Raw genomic sequence first — 19,676 nt, 5'->3', positions numbered from 1 at the left:
TTTCTGAGCTTTACATTTAACATTAGTGGGGTACATATGTGTGCATGTATGTGTATGTGTACACGTGTGTACGCCCACACATGAATGTGGGAATATAACTATATAACTTAAATTGTAACCAAAGATAATAATTTAACATGTGCATTATATATAATACATGTTTAAAACCACAGCGAAATCTTTACCCCTGTTTTCATGTGAGAAATATTAATTGAGGGACTTTGGTGTATAAAGTATGGTGCTATTTATGTTAGTGACGAATTAAAAAGGGACAAAACTCAATCAAAAGAATCACATTTATCATGGAGCTCTTCTGGACCAGCCACTTTAATGCTGTAAATCCTACATACACTAGAAATCAGAAGTTCTGAAAACCTTTGTTTTGAACATTAAAAAAAAAAAAAAAAAGGCTATGATTGCCAGAAACAACAACTTTTGCTGTTTTCCTAGTCAATTTACTACTGATATAACAAGAGAATATTGGCTCCTGGGAAACAAAAATCTCCCAACCATGAAGAATTCAGGGGCATAAAAAAGCAGTTTCCCAATTCAGGAAGAAGATTTTCTATGAGCGTTATTTATTTAGTCGGAATCTAATATTCTGAGAGGAACAGTACACCAAATTCTCAAAAATACTCCATGTATGGTTGATAACAGAACACAGAAGTAAAAACGTAATTACAAATCACAGAACCGCAAGGCTTATATCAAACCAGAGCTACACGGTATCTTACTCTTTTCAATCTTTAGTTTCTTTGAGGCAAGCCAAAATGCCACATTTCTGTATATTCCAAGCATCACTGTGTTCCTTGAAAATTCAAACTTTCATTTGAAAGTTGACAACCTGCTGGTTTAAAAATATAATCCAAAAATTATGCCATCATGTTTCCACATTGATTTTTCTGCTTTAAAAAAAAATCTTAATTAGCATCTATCCCATCTAGGACAATTTGAACTGTTTCCTGTTGCCGTTGAGTCTATTCTGGCTCATAGTGACCCTATAGGACAAAGTAGAACTGCCCTATAGGGTTTCCAAGGAGTGGCTGGTAGATTCAAACTGCTGATCTTTTGGTTGGCAGCCGAGCTCTTAATCACTGCGTCACCAAGGCTCCAAAATTTCAACTGTAAGTAACCAAAAACCTACATAAAAAGACTTACACAAAGAGACCTATTATGTTACCATTCAAGCATTTTCAAAGACCCCTCTTTCTCAAGACACTAAGCTCTCACAGCTTTTGGCCAGAATTGACTGCATGTTCATCTTAAACCAATCCCTGGGCAAGTGGAGTGCAACGCCACTCTGGCTTGAGTGAATCCGGACTTATCCACATCATGGGGAAAGGGTAGTCACTGGCCAAAATTGAAGTTCTGATGGAATAGGCCAAGGAAGAGGGGCATATCCTAGTGCTTAAGAGCATGGACTCGAGTAAATCTGCCTGGGTTTAAGTCCAGTCCTGTCATTTGCCGGTCATGTGTCTCCAGCAAATTATTAACCTGTTTGTACCTCTGTTTCCTCATCTATAAAATAGGTTGTTGAGAGGATTAAATAAGCATCTGTAAAGTGCACAGATCAGTACCTAGTTAGTACATGTTAAGTGCAATATAAATGTTTAAAAAAAAATGTTCAGAAATGCCTGTTGAGTGGACAACAAACATGCACAGTATCCTAAAGTGAACACAGTTTAATTTTCTACCCAAATTGTTGGAACAGACGATGGATGATGGCTCCAACTGTTGGAAATGGATAAAGTTGGAGAAATCTCTTTGAGGCAGTTTGTTTCTTGAGCTGTTGCTGATAGTTACTTATCCAAGAGACTCTATCTTGTTGTACAAGTTCAAGCTGCAACTGAATTCCAAATAAAAAAGGTGAAACTGAAGGAAAAGAGATTCTGCCACTACTTAGGAAACAAAACAATGAGAACCCACTCCCGGGAGAAGCCTAGTCCTGCAAGTTTTGTTTGTCCCAAGTCCAAGGGCATTTGGTCTTTATGTGGATGAAACGGAGATCACAGGGGGAGGAGCCAAAGGGAGGCAAGGCACAGAAACATAAAAATGCTGCAACCCTCCCTCCTCCACTTTCCCCAGTGAATTTCTTCCTCTCATTAAGTGAGAAAAGGAGAAAAATAATTGTAAGTTGGCCGAAATTTTTACAAGTTGGTTAAAAGAAGTGTTGACCAAGTTTGAAACTTGAAAGTCTGAGATAAACCCATAGGAGAGGCTTTAATTACAAGCTCAGCTAAATGAAAACAATTGTATGGCTCTCTTTAAACCTGAATATAGGATAAATAAGAGAAAGATCCAGCAATGATATAAGTAAAATGGTACTATATTGCATTCCTTCATAAATGGGTTGTGAATGTACAAATGAATTAGCGAATGAATGAAAGAAATGTAACTAGCTGTCATAAGGCCTTAGTTTGGGATGAGGGCTCAGTCTTGTCACCAGCAGCCCCTTGGAGATTGACTATCTATTTTTAGAGAGTGTCAAGAGCTTCCCAAATTGTTCTTCTGCTCACTGCTCCTCCACGTTGAGGCAGTGAAGACGCAACCATCTGTCTATATCTTGCACCCTCAGCACTCTCCTGGCAGGTGGGCTAAGCTATTCCCAAAGGCACATCCACAGGAGGCTTGGTAGATACCAACACAAACATAGACAGTTTTACAGCTACAGAAGTGCCTCATGTTTCCGGTGGTGGAAAGCTGCTCAGAGTGGGAATGGATGCCTGAAGGGTGTGCTGCCAGGCCTGACACCATGGTCTCCGTCTGCTGAACGATCCCAGCAGGTGCAGATCTGTACGTGTATGGACAAAGAGGACATGATCTTCCATTACGGCTCCAGCCGGAGAAAAGAGCCCAACTGAGCTTCATCTTACTCAGACGCGCCCCCCCTGCCACCTGCCCCGCCCAGGGTCATCCTCACATTCAAGGGTCCCTTGTTTCAATGGATGTGAGAGTGGGACAGGACTGATTTCTTTCACCTCTTGATTGATTCTCCTTTCAGAGTCATCCCGTGTGATAAGACCAGACTGTGCAGGGGCCCTTTTCCTTACTTGCCCAGTCATTCTAGATCCACCTTTTTTTTTTTTTTTTTTCCCCTGAGAGACCTCATTTGAGCACACTTCCTTGAAGCTGAAGTCATGCACAGGCCACAGCAGTCAGAGAAGAGGCCTCGATGCAGGCTGAGGAAATGTGTGCCTCATTACGTATATATATGAGTATCATGACTCTGGTGTAATTTTTCTTTTCTTATCGATGACATTGTTGATGATCTATTATTTTCACTTAAGCACAATTTGCATACAGTGAGATGCACAGATCTTAAGTGTACAATTCAGTGAGTTTTAAAGAATGCATACACCTCTGTTGCCATCGCCCAAAACAAGATAAAAAGCGTCTCTATCATCCCGGAAAGCTCCTTCAGGCCTCCACCCCTCTCAGACACCACTGTTCTAATTTCTATCATCATAGATTCACTTTAAGACTTTGTTTCAATTACCATTCCCTAGATTGCCTTTTCAACTGTAATAGAATCTACACCCCTTATAAGGCCTTCACGACGTAGCTACAGCTGACCTGATCTTTCCAACCTCATCTCATACCGTCTTCTTGCTCACTATACAGTTTCTCGAACTTGCCAAGCCCTTCTGTGACCCAGGGCCACCCCACATACTGTTCCCTCCTGCTGAAGCACTCCGTCTCCAACTCCCTTTTCTTATATTTCGGGGCTGGCTTCTTTCTGTCCTTCAGGTCACAGCCGAATATAATTCCATTGGAATTCTCCCTAACACCCCTTTTCTCAGTACCAAAAACCAAACCAAACCAATTGCTGTGAAGTCGATTCCTACTCATAGCGACCCTCTAGGACACAGTAGAACTGCCCCCATAGAGCTTCCAAGGAGCACCTGGTGGATTCAAACTGCCAACCTTTTGGTCAGCAGCTGTAGCTCTTATCCACTATACCACCAGGGTTTCCCTTCTCAGTACATTTCCCCATATCTCCCAAATGTCCATTTGCTCCATCACTTCAGCTTCTTTTTGTCCTATTTGCTTGTATTTGTTTGTTTGTGTACTGGCTTACTGGCTACCTATACCATTAGACTGTACACTCTAGGCATTCATTCATTCATACATTCATTTGTTCATTTCATGATACCTACTAAGTATTTGCTCTGTACTAAACACTGTTCTAGGTGCTGGGAATATAAAACCACCCAGTGCCTTCAAGTTGATTCCGACTCATAGCAACACTTTGGTTAGCAGGCGTAGCACTTAACCACTATGCCACCAGGGTTGCTGGGAATATAGCAGTGAATAAAACAGACAACATCTCTTCCCTATTAGTTTGTACTCTACTAGGGGGAGACAGACCATAAATTAATCAGCTAGTAAAGAGTGGGTAAATCCAATGATGACAGGGAGTATGGAGAAAAAACAGGGAAGAGGAAGAGAGATTCACAGGCCAGTGAGTGCTCTTTTATATAAGGTGGTCAGAGTTCTCCCCAGTAAGGTGACACTTTAGTAGAGACTGGAAGGTGGCAAGGGAGAACCACTTGCATGTCTGGAGGGAAGGCACTGCAGGCTTCTCAAGGCAGGAACATGCCTTGTGTGTTCCAGAAACACTAAGGAGGCAGTGTAACTGGAGAGGAGTGAGCGAGCGTGATTCTCATGGTGATAGAGGAGAAGGGCTCAGTAAGCTAGTAGGGACAGATGACGGGATGCTAGAGGCCATTGAGAAGACTGTTCCTTTTGAGTGAGATGGGTGGGAGGTCACGGCGAGACCAGTTAAAGCTATTGCCAGGTGATAGTGGCTTTGGCCATAGGAGTGAAGGTGCTGAATAATGGTCACATTCTAAATATATTTTGAAGATCAAGCCAACAGATTTTGCTTATAGTTTGGCTGTGGAAGGGGAGTAAAAGGATATCAGATCAAGATTGATGCAGGAGGAGCTGATCTGGGCTACCCCTTGTCGTCGAGTCGATTCCAACTCATAGAGACCCTACAGGACAGAGTAGGACTGTCCCATAGGGTTTCCAAGGAGCAGCTGGTGGATTCCAATTGCCCACCTTTTGGTTAGCAGCTGAGCTCTTAGCCACTGCACCACCAGGGCTCCTGATTTGAGCTGGGGCTGGACTATGTGAAGAGCTCATTTGAACATGTTTTGTTTAGGGTGTCAGTTAGAAAGAGGTCCATCTACATGACTTCTAACCCCACTCCCATAGCAGGGCAGACTGGATGTGTGAGTCTAGAGTTCCAGGGAGACCCCAGGTCAGAAGACACACAATTGGGAGTTGCCCATCTATAAATACCATTTAAACATAAAAGACCGAGTGAGATTTCCATGAAGGTGGGACTGTGTCTGTTTAGTCACTGTAGTGTATTCAGCGTCTAGAACGCTCAAACATTTCATGTGTAAATAAATGATTCAAGCAACAGCCCACCAACTTTCTTTTCTGCAAGTTGCTGTACTAAGTTCTTATCCACTCACCTTCAAAACATATCCAGAAGAGCCCTGAAAAAGTCACTAAATTACAGAGGCCAAAACACCTTTTTCTGTACACTCAGATGCACCTTTCACATCTCTGTTTGAATCTTATTAGAACCTGAGTCCTTGCTTATCTGCATTCATAATTCATGGGAAGACAGACAGCGCCGTTTAGCACAAAGCCATGAAGAGCTGATGGCACCTTTGTGGGGGTTGCCCTGAGATCAGGAAGCTAAGCTCTTTCCTCCTGTCTCACTGCTGGTGGTCACCTTCTGCCAAGGAGAAAAGGCCCTTCAGTGTGTGCAGGAACACAGGGCCACATGTGCAAAATTCAAGCTGCAAACAAGCCCCCGGCTCCCATAACACTAAACGGCCCTGTCACTGAATTCAGAATCACTGAAACATGACTGCCAATGTGTCCACATTTCACTGCTAATGCCTTGTTTACTCTGCATTAGTAAAGCCTTCTAACTGCAGCTGTCTTTTATTAAGGCTTCGGTTCACAGTGAGTTGGTGTCTGCAGGGTTGTTTTAGGGTTTCAAAGGCATTTATAGGTATTCAGTGACAGAACTCTTAAGGCATTTTGGATTATGGTTTGGAAATGTAAAGGATCAAGAGAAGGAAAAAGAATGCAGGGCTGACGGAGTGACACCAGGACATCAGACCAAGAACACAGGCAATGGATTTTTCAGGAGCTGGTGAGGCCCATGCTCCCTCTGTGAAATCCATTTATAGAGTTCCCTTGGGTGGTGGTAAGGTCACCTCCAATCAATCCCTTCCCTCCCAATAGTGCCTTTACTCCCCCTTTTTTTGTTGTTGTTGTTTTAACTTTGTGTTTCAGGTGAAAGTTCACAGAACGAATTAGTTCCTCATTCAAAATTTTATACACAAATTTTGTGACGCTGATTGTAATTGCCACAATGTGTCAGCACTGTCCCCGCTTCCCTTTCCACCCTGGGTTTCCCGTGTCCATTCACCCAGTTTTCCTGTCCCTTCCTGCCTTCTCTTCTTTGCTTTCGGGGAGGTGTTGCCCATTTGGTCTTGTATACTTGATTGAACTAAGAAGTATGTTCCTCATGTGTGTTATTGTTTGTTTTACAGGCCTGCACCCTTACTCTTGATTAACTACTTATCTCTTTACACACTTTCCATCCAACAGTCTCGGAAAGAAAGTCCTGCAATTTAAGAGAGGTTTATTAGAACAAAAAGAGGAAGCATTTTCACATGCCAAATGCAGCCCTCATGAGAGGCACTTCTTTACTGTAGATTAACTATTTTTGAGTCCAACTCAAGTTTTATTTCTATTTACATCCTGGCAAGTAAGTGAAAAGCTTGGTGCTGTGTTTCACGCAGTGATTTTCAGTCATCAGATCACACTCCATTTCCCCACAGTTCGGAATTGTCTGTCAGGTCCCCAGCATCTCCTTTTTAAAGTCTCCTTTACTGACTTCTACCTTAAGTTCTATGCTTATCCAAAATGTCTAAGAGTTGACACAATGAGTCACTGGACTGGGTGAGTGAGGTCAAATCAGTTACCCTCTCGGCTTCACAGGGTCCTCCAGTGTAAAATGGAATGAGAGATATTAACCCCAGAAAGTGCCTGTGAGTGTAAAACCAGATGATGCCCACACAGGACTCAGCACAGTGCCTGGCATGCTGTCAGGCAGCTGCATTTCTATTAGCCAGGACTATTGCTACCTCAGGTGTAACACAAACCCAGGTACCTCCAGACTAGCAGGTCATGCTGGAAGGACGGCACCTCCAACAATGTCCCAGCTGTGTCACATCCTTTTCTTTCCAGGCTGGATACCATGAAATAGTCACTCACTCCCCTTTCCAGCTTGAATAAAATACTCAGGGAATAAAATTTGATTTCTCTCTGTAACTGAATCACAAAGTAACGCGATGGGTCTTTAGTTTTTCCTGCTTACAAGGGCAGTTTAGGAGGACATTCAGGTTTTTTGCAGACTTTTTTGTGCCCTGTATGGTCAAGGCACCTAAACTCTGATGACAGCCAGGGAGACAGGAATTATTATTGGTACCAAAGGTACCATTCCAACTAGTCTTATAACTTATATAAAAATCAGCATAAACTGTTTGGCCGCCATCACCTCTAATGCTCCAGGACACCACCGCAGAGCATGGGGACACCTCACCGGACAGGACATTTTTCTCTTGCTCATCCAACAACAGGGTGGTCATGAAAGCTGGTGACCTCATCATGCTCCACACTGAAAGGAGCTCTCTTGCTTTGTCTTTATCCACCCTGTCTCCTTCCTGTTGCTGCTTTTTTTTTTTAATAGAGCAATTTTAGGTTTCTAGAAAAATTATGCAGAAAATACAGATTTCCCACATATTTCCTGTCTCCTCCACACACTGTTTCTCCTGTTATCAACATCTTACATTCACGTGGTACATTAGTTACAATCGATGAACCAGTATCGATACATTATTAACTGAAGTCCACAGCTTATATTAGACTGTGTTGTACAGTCCTATGGGCTTTGACAGATGCATCATGGCATGTGTCCATCATTACAGTATCATATGGAATAGTTTCACTGCCCCAAAATGCCCTGTGCTGCACTTATTCATCCCTTCTGTCTGCCTCTGGCCCCTTGACAGCCACTGATCTTTCTCCTGTCTCTATAGCTTTGCCTTTTCCAGAATGCCACTGTGATCGTTAAGCGTGTGTGTCAAGTTGGCTGGGCCATTATTCTCAGTGGTTTAGCAATTATGATGCAGTTTGGCAGTCATATAATGATGGAATGGCTTCCACGGTGACATGTGATATAATGTGATCACCTCCACAATAATCTCTCTCTATATAATCTCTCTCTCTCTCTATTTATACATACATATACATAAACCAAAAAAACCCATTACCATCAAGTCAATTCTGACCCATAATGACCCTATAGGACAGAGTAGAACTGCCCCGTTGGGTTTTCAAGGAGCAGCTAGTGGATTCGAATTGCTGACTTTTCGGTTAGCAGGCGCAGCACTTAACCACTGTGCTGCCAAATATATATATACACACACACACACACATATATACATATTATCATATATATATATATATACGGTTCACTGGTTTTGCTTCTCTAGAGAACCCAGCCTAAGACAGTCAGAGTTACAATCATATAGTATGTAGCTTTTTAAGATTGGTTTCTGTCACTTAGCAATATGCATTTGAGGTTCCACTATGCCTTTTCATAGCATGATAATTCATTAATTTTATTGTTGAATAACACATCATTGGTAATCAAAAGCTCAGCTGCTACCTGAAAGGTTGGCAGTTCAAGTCCACCAAGAGGCACCTTGGAGGAAAGGCCTGGCAATCTATTTCCAAATAATTAGCCACTAAAACCCCATGGAACACAGTTCTACTCTGACACACACGGATCACCATGAGTTGAAACTGACCCCACAGCAACTGGTTTGGTTTTGGCGTGGATATACCACAGTTCATTCATTCACCTACTGAAGGGCATCTTGGCTGCTTCTAATGTTTGGCAATTATGAATAATGCTTTATACTGGAGCAAGAAAGTAGAGGTGTGATCCTAAATACAATAAACCAAAAAAAAAAAAAAAAGAAACCGTTGATGTCAAGTTGATTTCGACTCATAGTGACCCTACAGGAGAGAGTAGAATTGCCCCATACGGTTTCCAAGAAGCAGCTGGTGGATTTGAACTGCCTACCTTTTGGTTAGCAGCCTGAGCTCTTAACCACCGTACTATAAGGGCTCCCCTATACACAATAAAAAAAAAAAAAAAACTAGATGTAATTTTAAAGTTTTAGGGAATAAGGCCTTCTACAAAGCCCAATGTACTATGTACATGTACTATGTACAAAGCCCAATGTACTATGCCCCAGAACAAGGCCCCAGTCTGACCAGCAATGAGCTATACTTTATCCTGCACAAGAAGTGGTAAAGAGGGATGGGAAAACAGCCATGATGGAAACAGGAACTGGAGTGGGGGTGGATGTAGTAATTCTCATATAGAAGTCACTCCTTGAAGCAACACATATTGAATCCACAGAAGGCCCATTACCTGGAAGGAATGACACACAAGACCGTGAGCATCCACTAACATTTTAACAAGGATGGCTGCTCTATAGCCTGGGATGCAGGATGGGGCAGTTGATGGAGAAATGAGTCAATAGCTTATGACAACTGGGCTGGCTGCTTGTTGGAAGCGATGACCTCTAAAGTAAATTTAAGACAAAAAGTGTTTCTTCCCATGTGTGCAGTTAAATTAATTAGGTCTAATCATGTTAAATTAGCAGGGAAATCAGCCCCACTACTTGCACTCAAGAGTTCTGGCATCTTGTATAAAAACACAGTAGGAGGAGATAAATGTGCAACCCATGACAGACTCGAGAGGTGGGTCTTCTTTTTTTTTTTAATTTTCAGAACTCAGCAATTTCCTAGGCTGGTATAAATTTTGCCTTGTACATAGCTCAGAAATTCAGGAAAACAGGTCTGGCCAGAGGAGCAGACAATACAACAGCCCCTCAGGCATTCCCTCACACCTAAAGTGTTTGACTCCATCAGTAAAGAGGAGGAGGAATCCTGTTTGTTATGCAGGGCGAACGACTGTAAAAAGGGGGCTAAAAATACAGTCAGACAGTCTAGCTCTGCTACTTACTAGCTGCAGGCATTGCAGAAGTTGCTTCACCTCCCCAAACTTCAGTTTCCTCTTGTGTAATCACGATAGCCTCACGATTCCGAGGGGCTGGGTTTAAAAGTCAGTCCTTAATGAAATATCAATTATCAGAAAATGATTCTCCAATGCTATTTCTTTATTGAGCAGCAAATGAAATAGTTGATTACACTTAAGGACTACATCATATGAAAACCATGCATCTTTAAACACTGTTAAGTCTAGAGCAATAATTCAAAGCAAAGAGTCTCACAGCCTGAGAGAAAACACAAAAACTGAGACGCAGCTGGGGCACTTTAGATTTACAGCTCTCTGCGCATTCTCACTCTAGAGCATCGCTCTTTGAATGAAAGTCCATAGGTGCTGTCAGATGCCTTTGGGATACACTGCAGTGTTCACTCTCCCTGGGCTGCTCCCAGCCAAGGAGAGAATGGTGAGGATACTGGAGGTGGGTCATTCCTGCCCAGTGCAGGATTCCTGTCCTGGGAGGAGTCTTTGACCTTGGACTCCCTAATCAGCCTGGCCAAGACTTTTTCTGAACTACACTGCAGTCCAAGGCTTTTCTCACCCAGCCTTCCTTCCTTCCTTCCTTCCCCTCAAAGGTATCAGACCAGCATCATGGTTTGAGGCTCTCCCTACCTACTTCACAGGCACCTCCCTTTCGTTTCTAATTCTGTCTTGTCATCTGCTTCCTGGAGGACCTGAACTGGCATGGCATGTAAAGTACTAGGCACAGAACGAAGGTTTTAGAAATGCTAGCTGTTACTGTTATAATAATCATGACTTTGTTAAACTAATGACTCCACTTTCGTAAGATGCTCCTAGAGGCACCTATCCTCATGACGTTCTGACCTGAGAGTCCTTAATAGAGCCTTGGGCCTTGCCCACCCCATATCTATCTCTCTGCCGCTGTGGCAATGTTCCAAGCAGAAGATCATCACTGCTTTTCCTAATACTTCACTACGCAGAAAAAAATTTCAGAATCACTAAAGGATTTGGAAAATAAGTATTGAAAACTTCAGAATGAGCTGGAAAAACTGGGTCTTTGTAGTCCTTCATCTTAACAAGAACAAACACCATGGTCTTGAAGAGCCCTCTTAAAACTCCAGTGAAGGGCACTCAAGGGAGTTCTCCATCACGTCATTACAGTCTACTTAGCATGTGACATTAATTATTTTCAGAGTGGAAAAAGGTGATCAAGGCAGTAAGGGAAAATATAGAAGAGTCTACAAAAACACCCATCAGCCTTCAGCCCTAAACATTAGAATGCATGGAACACTTTTCAATGAGGGGTCCCACAAATACTGTCAAGAACCCTGTTATGATGACAGCTACAAACAGTAGTCTCCTGAGATCTAAGAGGCTCGTTCCAATTCGGTGACCGTAGATTTCCCAGAGGAGCTACCAACAATTTGATAATGGCTTGTGATAAAAGGTGTTATTGATGCTCTCTCTAACAGCAGAAAAACAACTGACCATCAACAGCAATTAGGTGCTTAATAAAACTGTACTTTGGAGATGCTGCTGCTGAAAGGTTTTCATGGGCGGAACAAGGGGCTCAGCAATCAATCACAATGAAGCTTATGGCTATTTTTCTTTTGGAAGCATAGGATTGAAACTCTTCTCTCATCAAAGTAAAAATGATATGACTTTTGCCCTAGCTGGAGGAGGGGAATCGACTCAGATAAAAGCCACGGTATGATGAGCATTAAAACCGAACATGGCACACTCACAGGCCAAGGAGAGACTGAAGATGGGGAGAAGAGGCAAATCAAGGGGACGGCCCCAGGATTCACCTGTTTCACAAAGCCAAAATGATGGGGTCTCAGGATTGCGTTCTTTAGCTGCTATGTGTGCATCGCTTATAATTTAAAGAGGGGAGAGTCAACACTCATTACAACTCCACACTCACCACCTTTGGAGAAGGGAAAGTATATCAAATTACTAGGAAAAAGAAATGGGATCGTAATGACCTATCGCTACTACAAATTACTGTGATTTCCACTCCTGTTTCTCTAAGCCAAGTCCCTTTTAGGTTGACAAACCTTCTGTAGGAAAAAAAAAAAAAAACCGTGGCCTGGGTGATAGACCTGGGCCTGGTGCATGGTTCTGACCCTTCCCTAGCTAGGTGACCACAGGCAAGATGCTTTTCTCTCTGAAACTCAGTTTCCCCATCTGGAAAATAAGGATAACTACCCAATTTTGTGAGAAAAAAATATGTGCTAGAGGCCTTAGATTACTGCCCAGTAGATTATTTAAAATCAATCACAAGCTGTCACATAATATGTGACAGATGCTCAAACCTGGGAGCAAAACTGATGCCCTTATATTTATCATCTGTCTTAAGAAATAATAAGAAGGGATGGGATGTTTTTTATACTATTGTAAAATCTCACTTTATCGTTAATGAGTTTTGGCAGTTTATCATAAGAAGACTGAAAGATGGCTGGATAATTTCATAATAATAGCTAATATCTCATTACTTTATTACATTATTTCATTTAATCCTTGTGATGGTTAAGGTTGTGTGTCAACTTGGCTGGGCCATGATTTTCATTGGTTTGACTGTTCTATAATGATGTAATTACCTCCATGATGAGATCTAATATAATGTAATCAGCTCCATGATGAGATTTGCCATGAGCAGCCAATCAGTTGGAAAGGAGTTTCCTTGGGGGTGTGGTCTGCATCCAATATATACGGACTTTCTGGCAAAGCTCACTGGCTTTTGCTCTGCATCCTTCATTTGGCTCCTCATCATCTGACCTCCAGTTCATGAGATCACTGAGCCAGCTGCCTGCCATGTGTCTTCTTTCCCCTCCCCTACCTCTTCTCACTGTATTTCTCTCAACATTTATTTCTCTCTTCATGTACTTGTCTATCAGGCTACCTTTCTCTCTCCTCCCTTTCTCATCTCCCCCCCCCCCCCAATCTTTTCTCCTTCTCTCTCTCTCTCACCCCTTTCTCTTTTTAGCCCCATACCCATACCGTACTGGTTCCCTTCTCGCTGCCTCTTTCTCCTCTTATATACAACATAAGGACATTTGTTATTTGTTGTATTTATTGAATATTATGATGCACTGCTTAGTCTTCATTAACAATGGTTGACTGGATTGTATGCAACTGCTCTCCTTTCCAAAAATCACGCCCCCATTAAGTTTCCACTGACTCAGGTATCCTTGCTTAACTTTTATTTTCATGACTTAATGGTTCCCAGTTTACAAAAAGCTTCTCTACCTTATGAAGTTTCGGGTTGAAAAGGTTATCAGGTTAAGGGCCAAGAAGAAAATGAAGTATATGATCATAAATTATCTCAAATCATCTGCGTTCTCTTCACTTACCTCTTGCTTTTTTCCTCTCCCACAGACATTGAACAGAGAAAGCATATGTCAGGGCTATTCCTTGGCTTATGGCCAAGATATAAAGATGGGTTCTCAGAGGCTGGAAGTGGCTAGAAAGACCATCACCTAAGCCGAGGATCTCTGGGACTAAGCCAGTCTTTACATATTTGTTCACTGAGCCATAACTCCCAAATCTAATTACCAGTCAGAAAAGTTAAAAAAAAAATCTGTTTATCCCGGCTAAAGAGCCTCAGTAGCTATATATGGGACACTCTTCAGTGCACTTCTCCCCCACTTCCAGCAACTATTGTCTCCTCTAGCCACAGGCTAGGCAGCAATGGTCTTGTCCTCCCCCCTTCATCAACATGTCTGGACCAGATTCTCAGAATTCCATGATGCCCCACCTGCCCCTGAACTTTGTAAAACAAGAATTATCCCATGGAAAGCCCTGTGGAGCCATTATAAAAAACCGAACCCAACCGACTGCCATCGAGTCAATGCTGACCCATAGTGACCCTACAGGACAAAGCAGAACTTCCCCATAGGGTTACCAAGACTGTAAATCTTTAGTGAAGTGAACTGTCACATCTTCCTCCCACAGAGCAGCTGGTGGGTTTGAATCATCAACCTTTTGGTTACCAGTCAAGCACTTTAACCACTGCACTACCAGGGCTCTTTGGAGCCATTATAACAAACTGTAATCCTCTACCCCCAACTCCATACTGTAAAACTCCCTTGACTGTCTTAGGGGTCCACTACTTCTGGTAGGGAGCTGCATGTACCTGGTTTGTTCTGTAAGCAGGCTGGGGCTCCTTGTCCTTGACCTCCTCCTCTGGCCCTGAGAACACTATTTCTTCTTCTTCCTCTTCACTCTCTTCAGAACAGGAATCAAATGTATCAGCATAATACTCTTCAGCTACAAGTGGGTCTTCTGGGATCTCTGAAATAAAGAATAAATAACAATCAGGTCCCAACAGTTATTAAAATTATAATGAGGTTGGGTTCCCCTGTGTTTTCCCAGAGATGTACATTTTGTTTGTACTGATGAAGCTTTTGTGCAGTGTAGAGCTGAATCTTAGCTTCCTGAAAGTACCTGGTTGAATGTAATTAACATTCAGCAACGAGACTCCACCTTTTGAAGGTGGGCAAATGACACAAGGAAACAAGAAAAGTCTATCTGCTTTAAAGTCTTCCTATTTGGAGGCATGAATCCTTATTACAAATGAGAGGACTCAGGCACAAAAGGGAGCCCTGGTGGCAGTTTTTAGTAGCTCAGCTGCTAACCAAAAGGTCGGCAGTTTGAATCCCCCAGCCACTCCTTGGAGACCCTATGGGGTGGTTCTACTCTGTCCTGTAGGGTCACTATGAGTCGGAATTGACTGGATGGCAACAGGTTTGGTTTTGGTTTGGTTTAGGCGCAAAAGCAGGGCAAGGAGCCCTGGCTACAGGACCCTGTTCCACAACTCACATTGAAGTTTTAGCAGAGGCAGTGGGAGCTAGGCCAGCATTCTTCCTGGAAATTTTTTTTAAAGAAAATGTTAGTAGTGAGACCAAACAATATAGATAGAATTTATAACAATGACATTTTGGTAAATAGGCAAAACCTTACAATTCTTTTCTCACAGGCTATGAAGGCTTTTGAGATGGAGTTCGCTCTGGTGGGTTCCACCCCCATTTACACACAGCATTTATTTTTAAAAAAGGACACCCACTTACGCTGACGCCAAGAAGTGGCTACCCAAGTTACTTGGTGCAACATTATCAGTAACTAAAAACACAGTTAGTGCTTATAACAATCTTTATACAAGACAGGCTAAAAAAATGAATCAAAAAAAATAGTGATACCAAATCCAATTTGCTAATGGGGACCTAGAAATAGAAAAATATCCTTGGCAGGGGGAGGAGGAAATTACATAATGATACCTGGCCATGGTGAAATAGTTGGCATTTTAGCCTTTGTACCATACCCTGACTTGTAAACAAAATTATCCTAAATTGTAACACACAGCACTGTTTTTTCATCCCCTTTTGCTGTTTTCTGTCAAAAGCCCAAACCAAAACTGTTGCCACCGGGTCTATTCAGACTCATAGCAACCCTATAGGTCGGAGTAGAACTGCCCCATACGGTTTCCAAGGTTGTAAATCTTTACAGAAGCAGACTGCCACATCTTTATGGTAGGTTCCAACTGCCAACCTTCTTGTTAGCAGCGCAGCTCCTAAGCACTGCACAACCAGGGCTCCTATTTTCTGTCTAGAGGAAAAAAATACGGAATTTGGGGTCAGAGAATCAAGGTTTGAATCTAGCTCTACCACCTCCTAGAGGAGAACCTGGGCAAGAGACTTAGAAAAAAAAAAAAAAACCTAGCTCTACCACCTCCTAGAGGAGAACCTGGGCAAGAGACTTAAACTTACAGAGCTCCAATTTCTCCAGTAACACTGGCATAAGGGCAATCAAGCAGGGTAGCCATGGGGATTCGATAACCCAATTCTTAGGAAAGCAGTCTGTAAATAGGTAAGCTTTATACAAACGTTCACCCAATTTTCACGTCTGTAATCATTTTTTTTTTAATCGTAGGCTTTTCATTAGCTGACTCCAGAATCTTTTGAAAAGTAAAATGTTTAATGGATATAAAATTCCCTAACAATACCGAAAAACCAAACCCATTGCCACTGAGTTGATCCCAACTCATAGCCACACTATAGGGCAGAGGAGAACTGCCCCATAGGGTTTTCAAGCCTATAAATCTTTATAGAAGCAGACTGCCACATTTTTCTCCCACGAAGCAGTTCAAACTCCTGACCTTTTGGTTAGGAGCTGAGTGCTTTAACCAATGTGCCACCAGGGCTCCTTTCTTTCCCTAATAATAGGAGGCTTTAAAATCTGTTAATTTATGGTTTCCCACTAAAACACAACAGGCAGTACAGTGGAATCCAAACTAGTCAGCTCAAAAGACAGAAACTACATATATTAATAATTGCTTTTGTCAATTGCTTAGGAAGGGGTGTATTGGGAAATCTCATACTTTCTCTCGGTATCTCTAATCCACATTGGTCAGCTGAGCACCAGATGAAATTTGTATACAGAGGCCATGTTTCTGTGAAAAATGCATACCTTTATTAGGCTCACATTCAGAATGACAAATGGGCTACAGAAGGAGAAAGTACATGAAAACTAAAATCCACTAAGAAGACAACAGTTCAGGGCTCCAGTATGCCTCAAGTAGGGGCAAGTGCTTGCTGAGTGCAATGGTGGACAGAACCCCTGTGCTACGTCTCCTTTCCCCTTTTCTTTCTTCCCCCATCCCTACATCTTCTGTACCCGCTACCCCCCCAGTCTCTTTCCCTCTCTTCCCCGCTCCCTGAATTTCCCTCCCTCTCTTCCACCTCCATAAGGCTCCCCCACCCATTTCCTCCCCCTCTCCCTGAGTTTACCCACCCACTTCCTCCCCCTCTCCCTGAGTCTCCCCCACTTACTTTCCCCTCTCCCTGAGTCTTCCCCACCTCCTCCTGAGTATCCTCCACCCACTTCCCACCCCTCCCTGAGTCTTCCCTACCCACTTCCTCTCCTCTCCCTAAGTCTCTTTTTGACATTTATTCATTCATTCACTCACTCATCACCTCTAGCTCTTGTTCTTCCCCTGTCTAGTCCTCTTTCTCTCCTATCCTCCCCTCCCCACCCAACCAAAACCAAAACCAAACCCAAACCCATTGCCATCGAGTCGATTACAACTCATAGTGACCCTGTAGGACAGAGTAGAACTGCCCCGTAGAGTCTCCAAGGAGCACCTGGCGGATTTGAACTGCTGACCCTTTGGTTAGCAGCTGTAGTACTTAACCACTACGCCACCAGGGTTTCCCCTCCCAACCCAAGGAAAGAATACTTGCTTTCAAACTTGGCTATGGCAGTAAGAAATGTGGTTTACATTTTGACCAAGTGCACAGAAACGTGTGTGTGTGCATGTGCGTGTGAATAAATGTCTTTATAACTAAAATAAAATTTTCATATATCAAAGCTTATCCACATTACATGTGATGCACTCTGGAATTTTCCATTCTACTTAATTTAAAAAAAATAAAAAGCTAGTTGTAACTTGCAATTGATTTCACAGCCCAGACTTTGAAAAACACTGGTTTATAATGCTGGTTTTGGTAACAAAAAGACCTGCATTTAAATCATGGCTCTAACACCAGAAGATTTTCACCAACTTCTGCAGTCTAAAATTGATTGAACATGCAATCAGGATGCATTGATAATTACTGGTGACTGGAATTCGAAAGTTGGAAACAAAGAAGGATCAGTACTTGGAAAATATGGCCTTGGTGATAGAAACCATGATGGAGATGGCATGATAGAATTTTGCAAGATCAACCACTTCTTCATTGCAAATACCTTTTCTCACCAACATAGAGGGCAACTATACACATGGACCTCACCTGATGGAATACACAGGAATCAAATCGACTACATCTGTAGGAAGAGAAAGGAAAAGCTCAATATCATCAGTCAGAACAAGGCCAGTGGCCAACTGTGGAACAGACCTTCAATTACTCATATGCAAGTTCAAATGGAACCTGAAGAGAATTAGAACAAGTCCACGAAAGCCAAAATACTACCTTGAGTATATTCCACCTGAATTTAGAGATTATCTCAAGAACAGATATGGTGCATTGAATACTAATGATCAAAGACCAGACGAGTTGTGGAATGACACCAAGAGTATCATACATAAAGAAAGAAAGAGGTCATTAAAAAAACAGGGAAGAAAGAAAAGACCAAAATGGACGTCAGAAGAGACTCTGAAACTTGCTCTTGAACATCAAATAACTAAAGTGAACAGAAGAAATGAAAGAGCTGAACAGAAGATTCAAAGGGTGGCTGCAGAAGGCAAAGTAAAGTATTACAACGAAATGTGCAAAGACCTGGAGATAGAAAACCAAAAGGGACAATCACACTCAACATTTCTCAAGCTGCAAGAACTGAAGAAAAAATTCAAGCCTCAAGTTGCAATACTGAAGGATTCTACAGGGGAAATATTAAAAAAGCAGGAAGCATCAAAAGAAGATAGAAGGAATACACAGAGTCACTGTACCAAAAAGAATTGGTCGACATTCAATTATTTCAGGAGGTAGCATATGATCAAGAACCGATGGTACTGAAGGAAGAAGCCCAAGCTACACTGAAGACATTGGTGAAAAACAAGGCTCCAGGAATTGACAGAATACCAACTGAGATGTTTTGACAAATGGATATAGCGCTGAAGTACTCATCTATGCCAAGAAATGTGGAAGAGAGCTATTGGCCAAGTGACTGGAAGAGATCCATATTTATGCCTCTTCCCAAGAAAGGTGATCCAACAGAATACAGAAATTATTGAACAATATCATTAATATCACACATGAGTAAAATTTTGCTGAAGCTCGTTCCAAAGCAGTTGCAGTAGTACATCAACAGGGAACTGCCAGAAATTCAAGCCGGATTCTGAAGAGGACATGGAATGAGGGATATCATTGCTGGTGTCAGATGGATCCTGGCTGAAAACAGAGAATACAAAAAAAATGTGTATCTGTGTTTTATTAACTATGCAAAGTTGAACTGTGTGGATCAGAACAAATTATGGATAACACTGCAAAGAACAGGAATTGCAGAACACTTCACTGTGCTCAAGAAGAACCTGTACTTAGACCAAGACACAGTCGTTCAAACAGAACAAGGGGATACTACCTGGTTTAAAGTCAGGAAAGGTGTGTGTTAGGGTTGTATCCTTTCACCACACTTATTCAATCTATATGCTGAGTAAATAATCCTAGAAGCTGGACTATAGGAAGAAAAACAGGGCATCAGGATTGATGCCCTGTGTTATACAGATGACACAACCTCCCTTGCTGAAAGTGAAGAGGACTTGAAGTACTTACTGATGAAGATCAAAGACCACAGTCTTCACTATGGATTACACCTCAACATAAGGAAAACAAAAATCCTTACAACTGGACCAATAAGCAACATCATAATAAAGTTGTCAAGGATTTCATTTTACCTGGATCCACAACCTACACCCATGGAAGCAGCAGTCAAGAAATCAAACTACACATTGCACTGGGCAAATCTGCTGCAAGAGATCTCTTTAAAGCGTTAAAAAGCAATGATGCCACTTTAAAGACTAAGGTGCACCTGACCCAAGCCA

The 19,676-nt window shown here is 42.2% G+C and overlaps 1 protein-coding gene across 4 annotated transcripts in view; it reads right to left on the bottom strand.

Annotated features, from left to right (window-relative positions):
- The window catches only part of NEK11 (NIMA related kinase 11), a 369,518-nt gene that overhangs the window by 152,998 nt on the left and 196,844 nt on the right, over positions 1–19,676 (bottom strand). For all 4 annotated transcript variants that reach the window (XM_010600488.2, XM_023540043.1, XM_023540045.1 and 1 more), the window contains 2 exons: positions 14,277–14,434; positions 845–847 (listed from right to left, as the gene is read on the bottom strand). In XM_010600488.2, the coding sequence (XP_010598790.1) occupies positions 845–847; positions 14,277–14,434 (161 nt within the window). The remainder of the gene's footprint in view (positions 1–844; positions 848–14,276; positions 14,435–19,676) is intronic.

This window comes from Loxodonta africana, chromosome 27 (assembly GCF_030014295.1).
Source record: "Loxodonta africana isolate mLoxAfr1 chromosome 27, mLoxAfr1.hap2, whole genome shotgun sequence".
Taxonomy (NCBI): Eukaryota; Metazoa; Chordata; class Mammalia; order Proboscidea; family Elephantidae; genus Loxodonta; species Loxodonta africana.
Note: the sequence above shows the minus strand (reverse complement) of the source record. Positions and strands in the feature narration are given on the sequence as shown.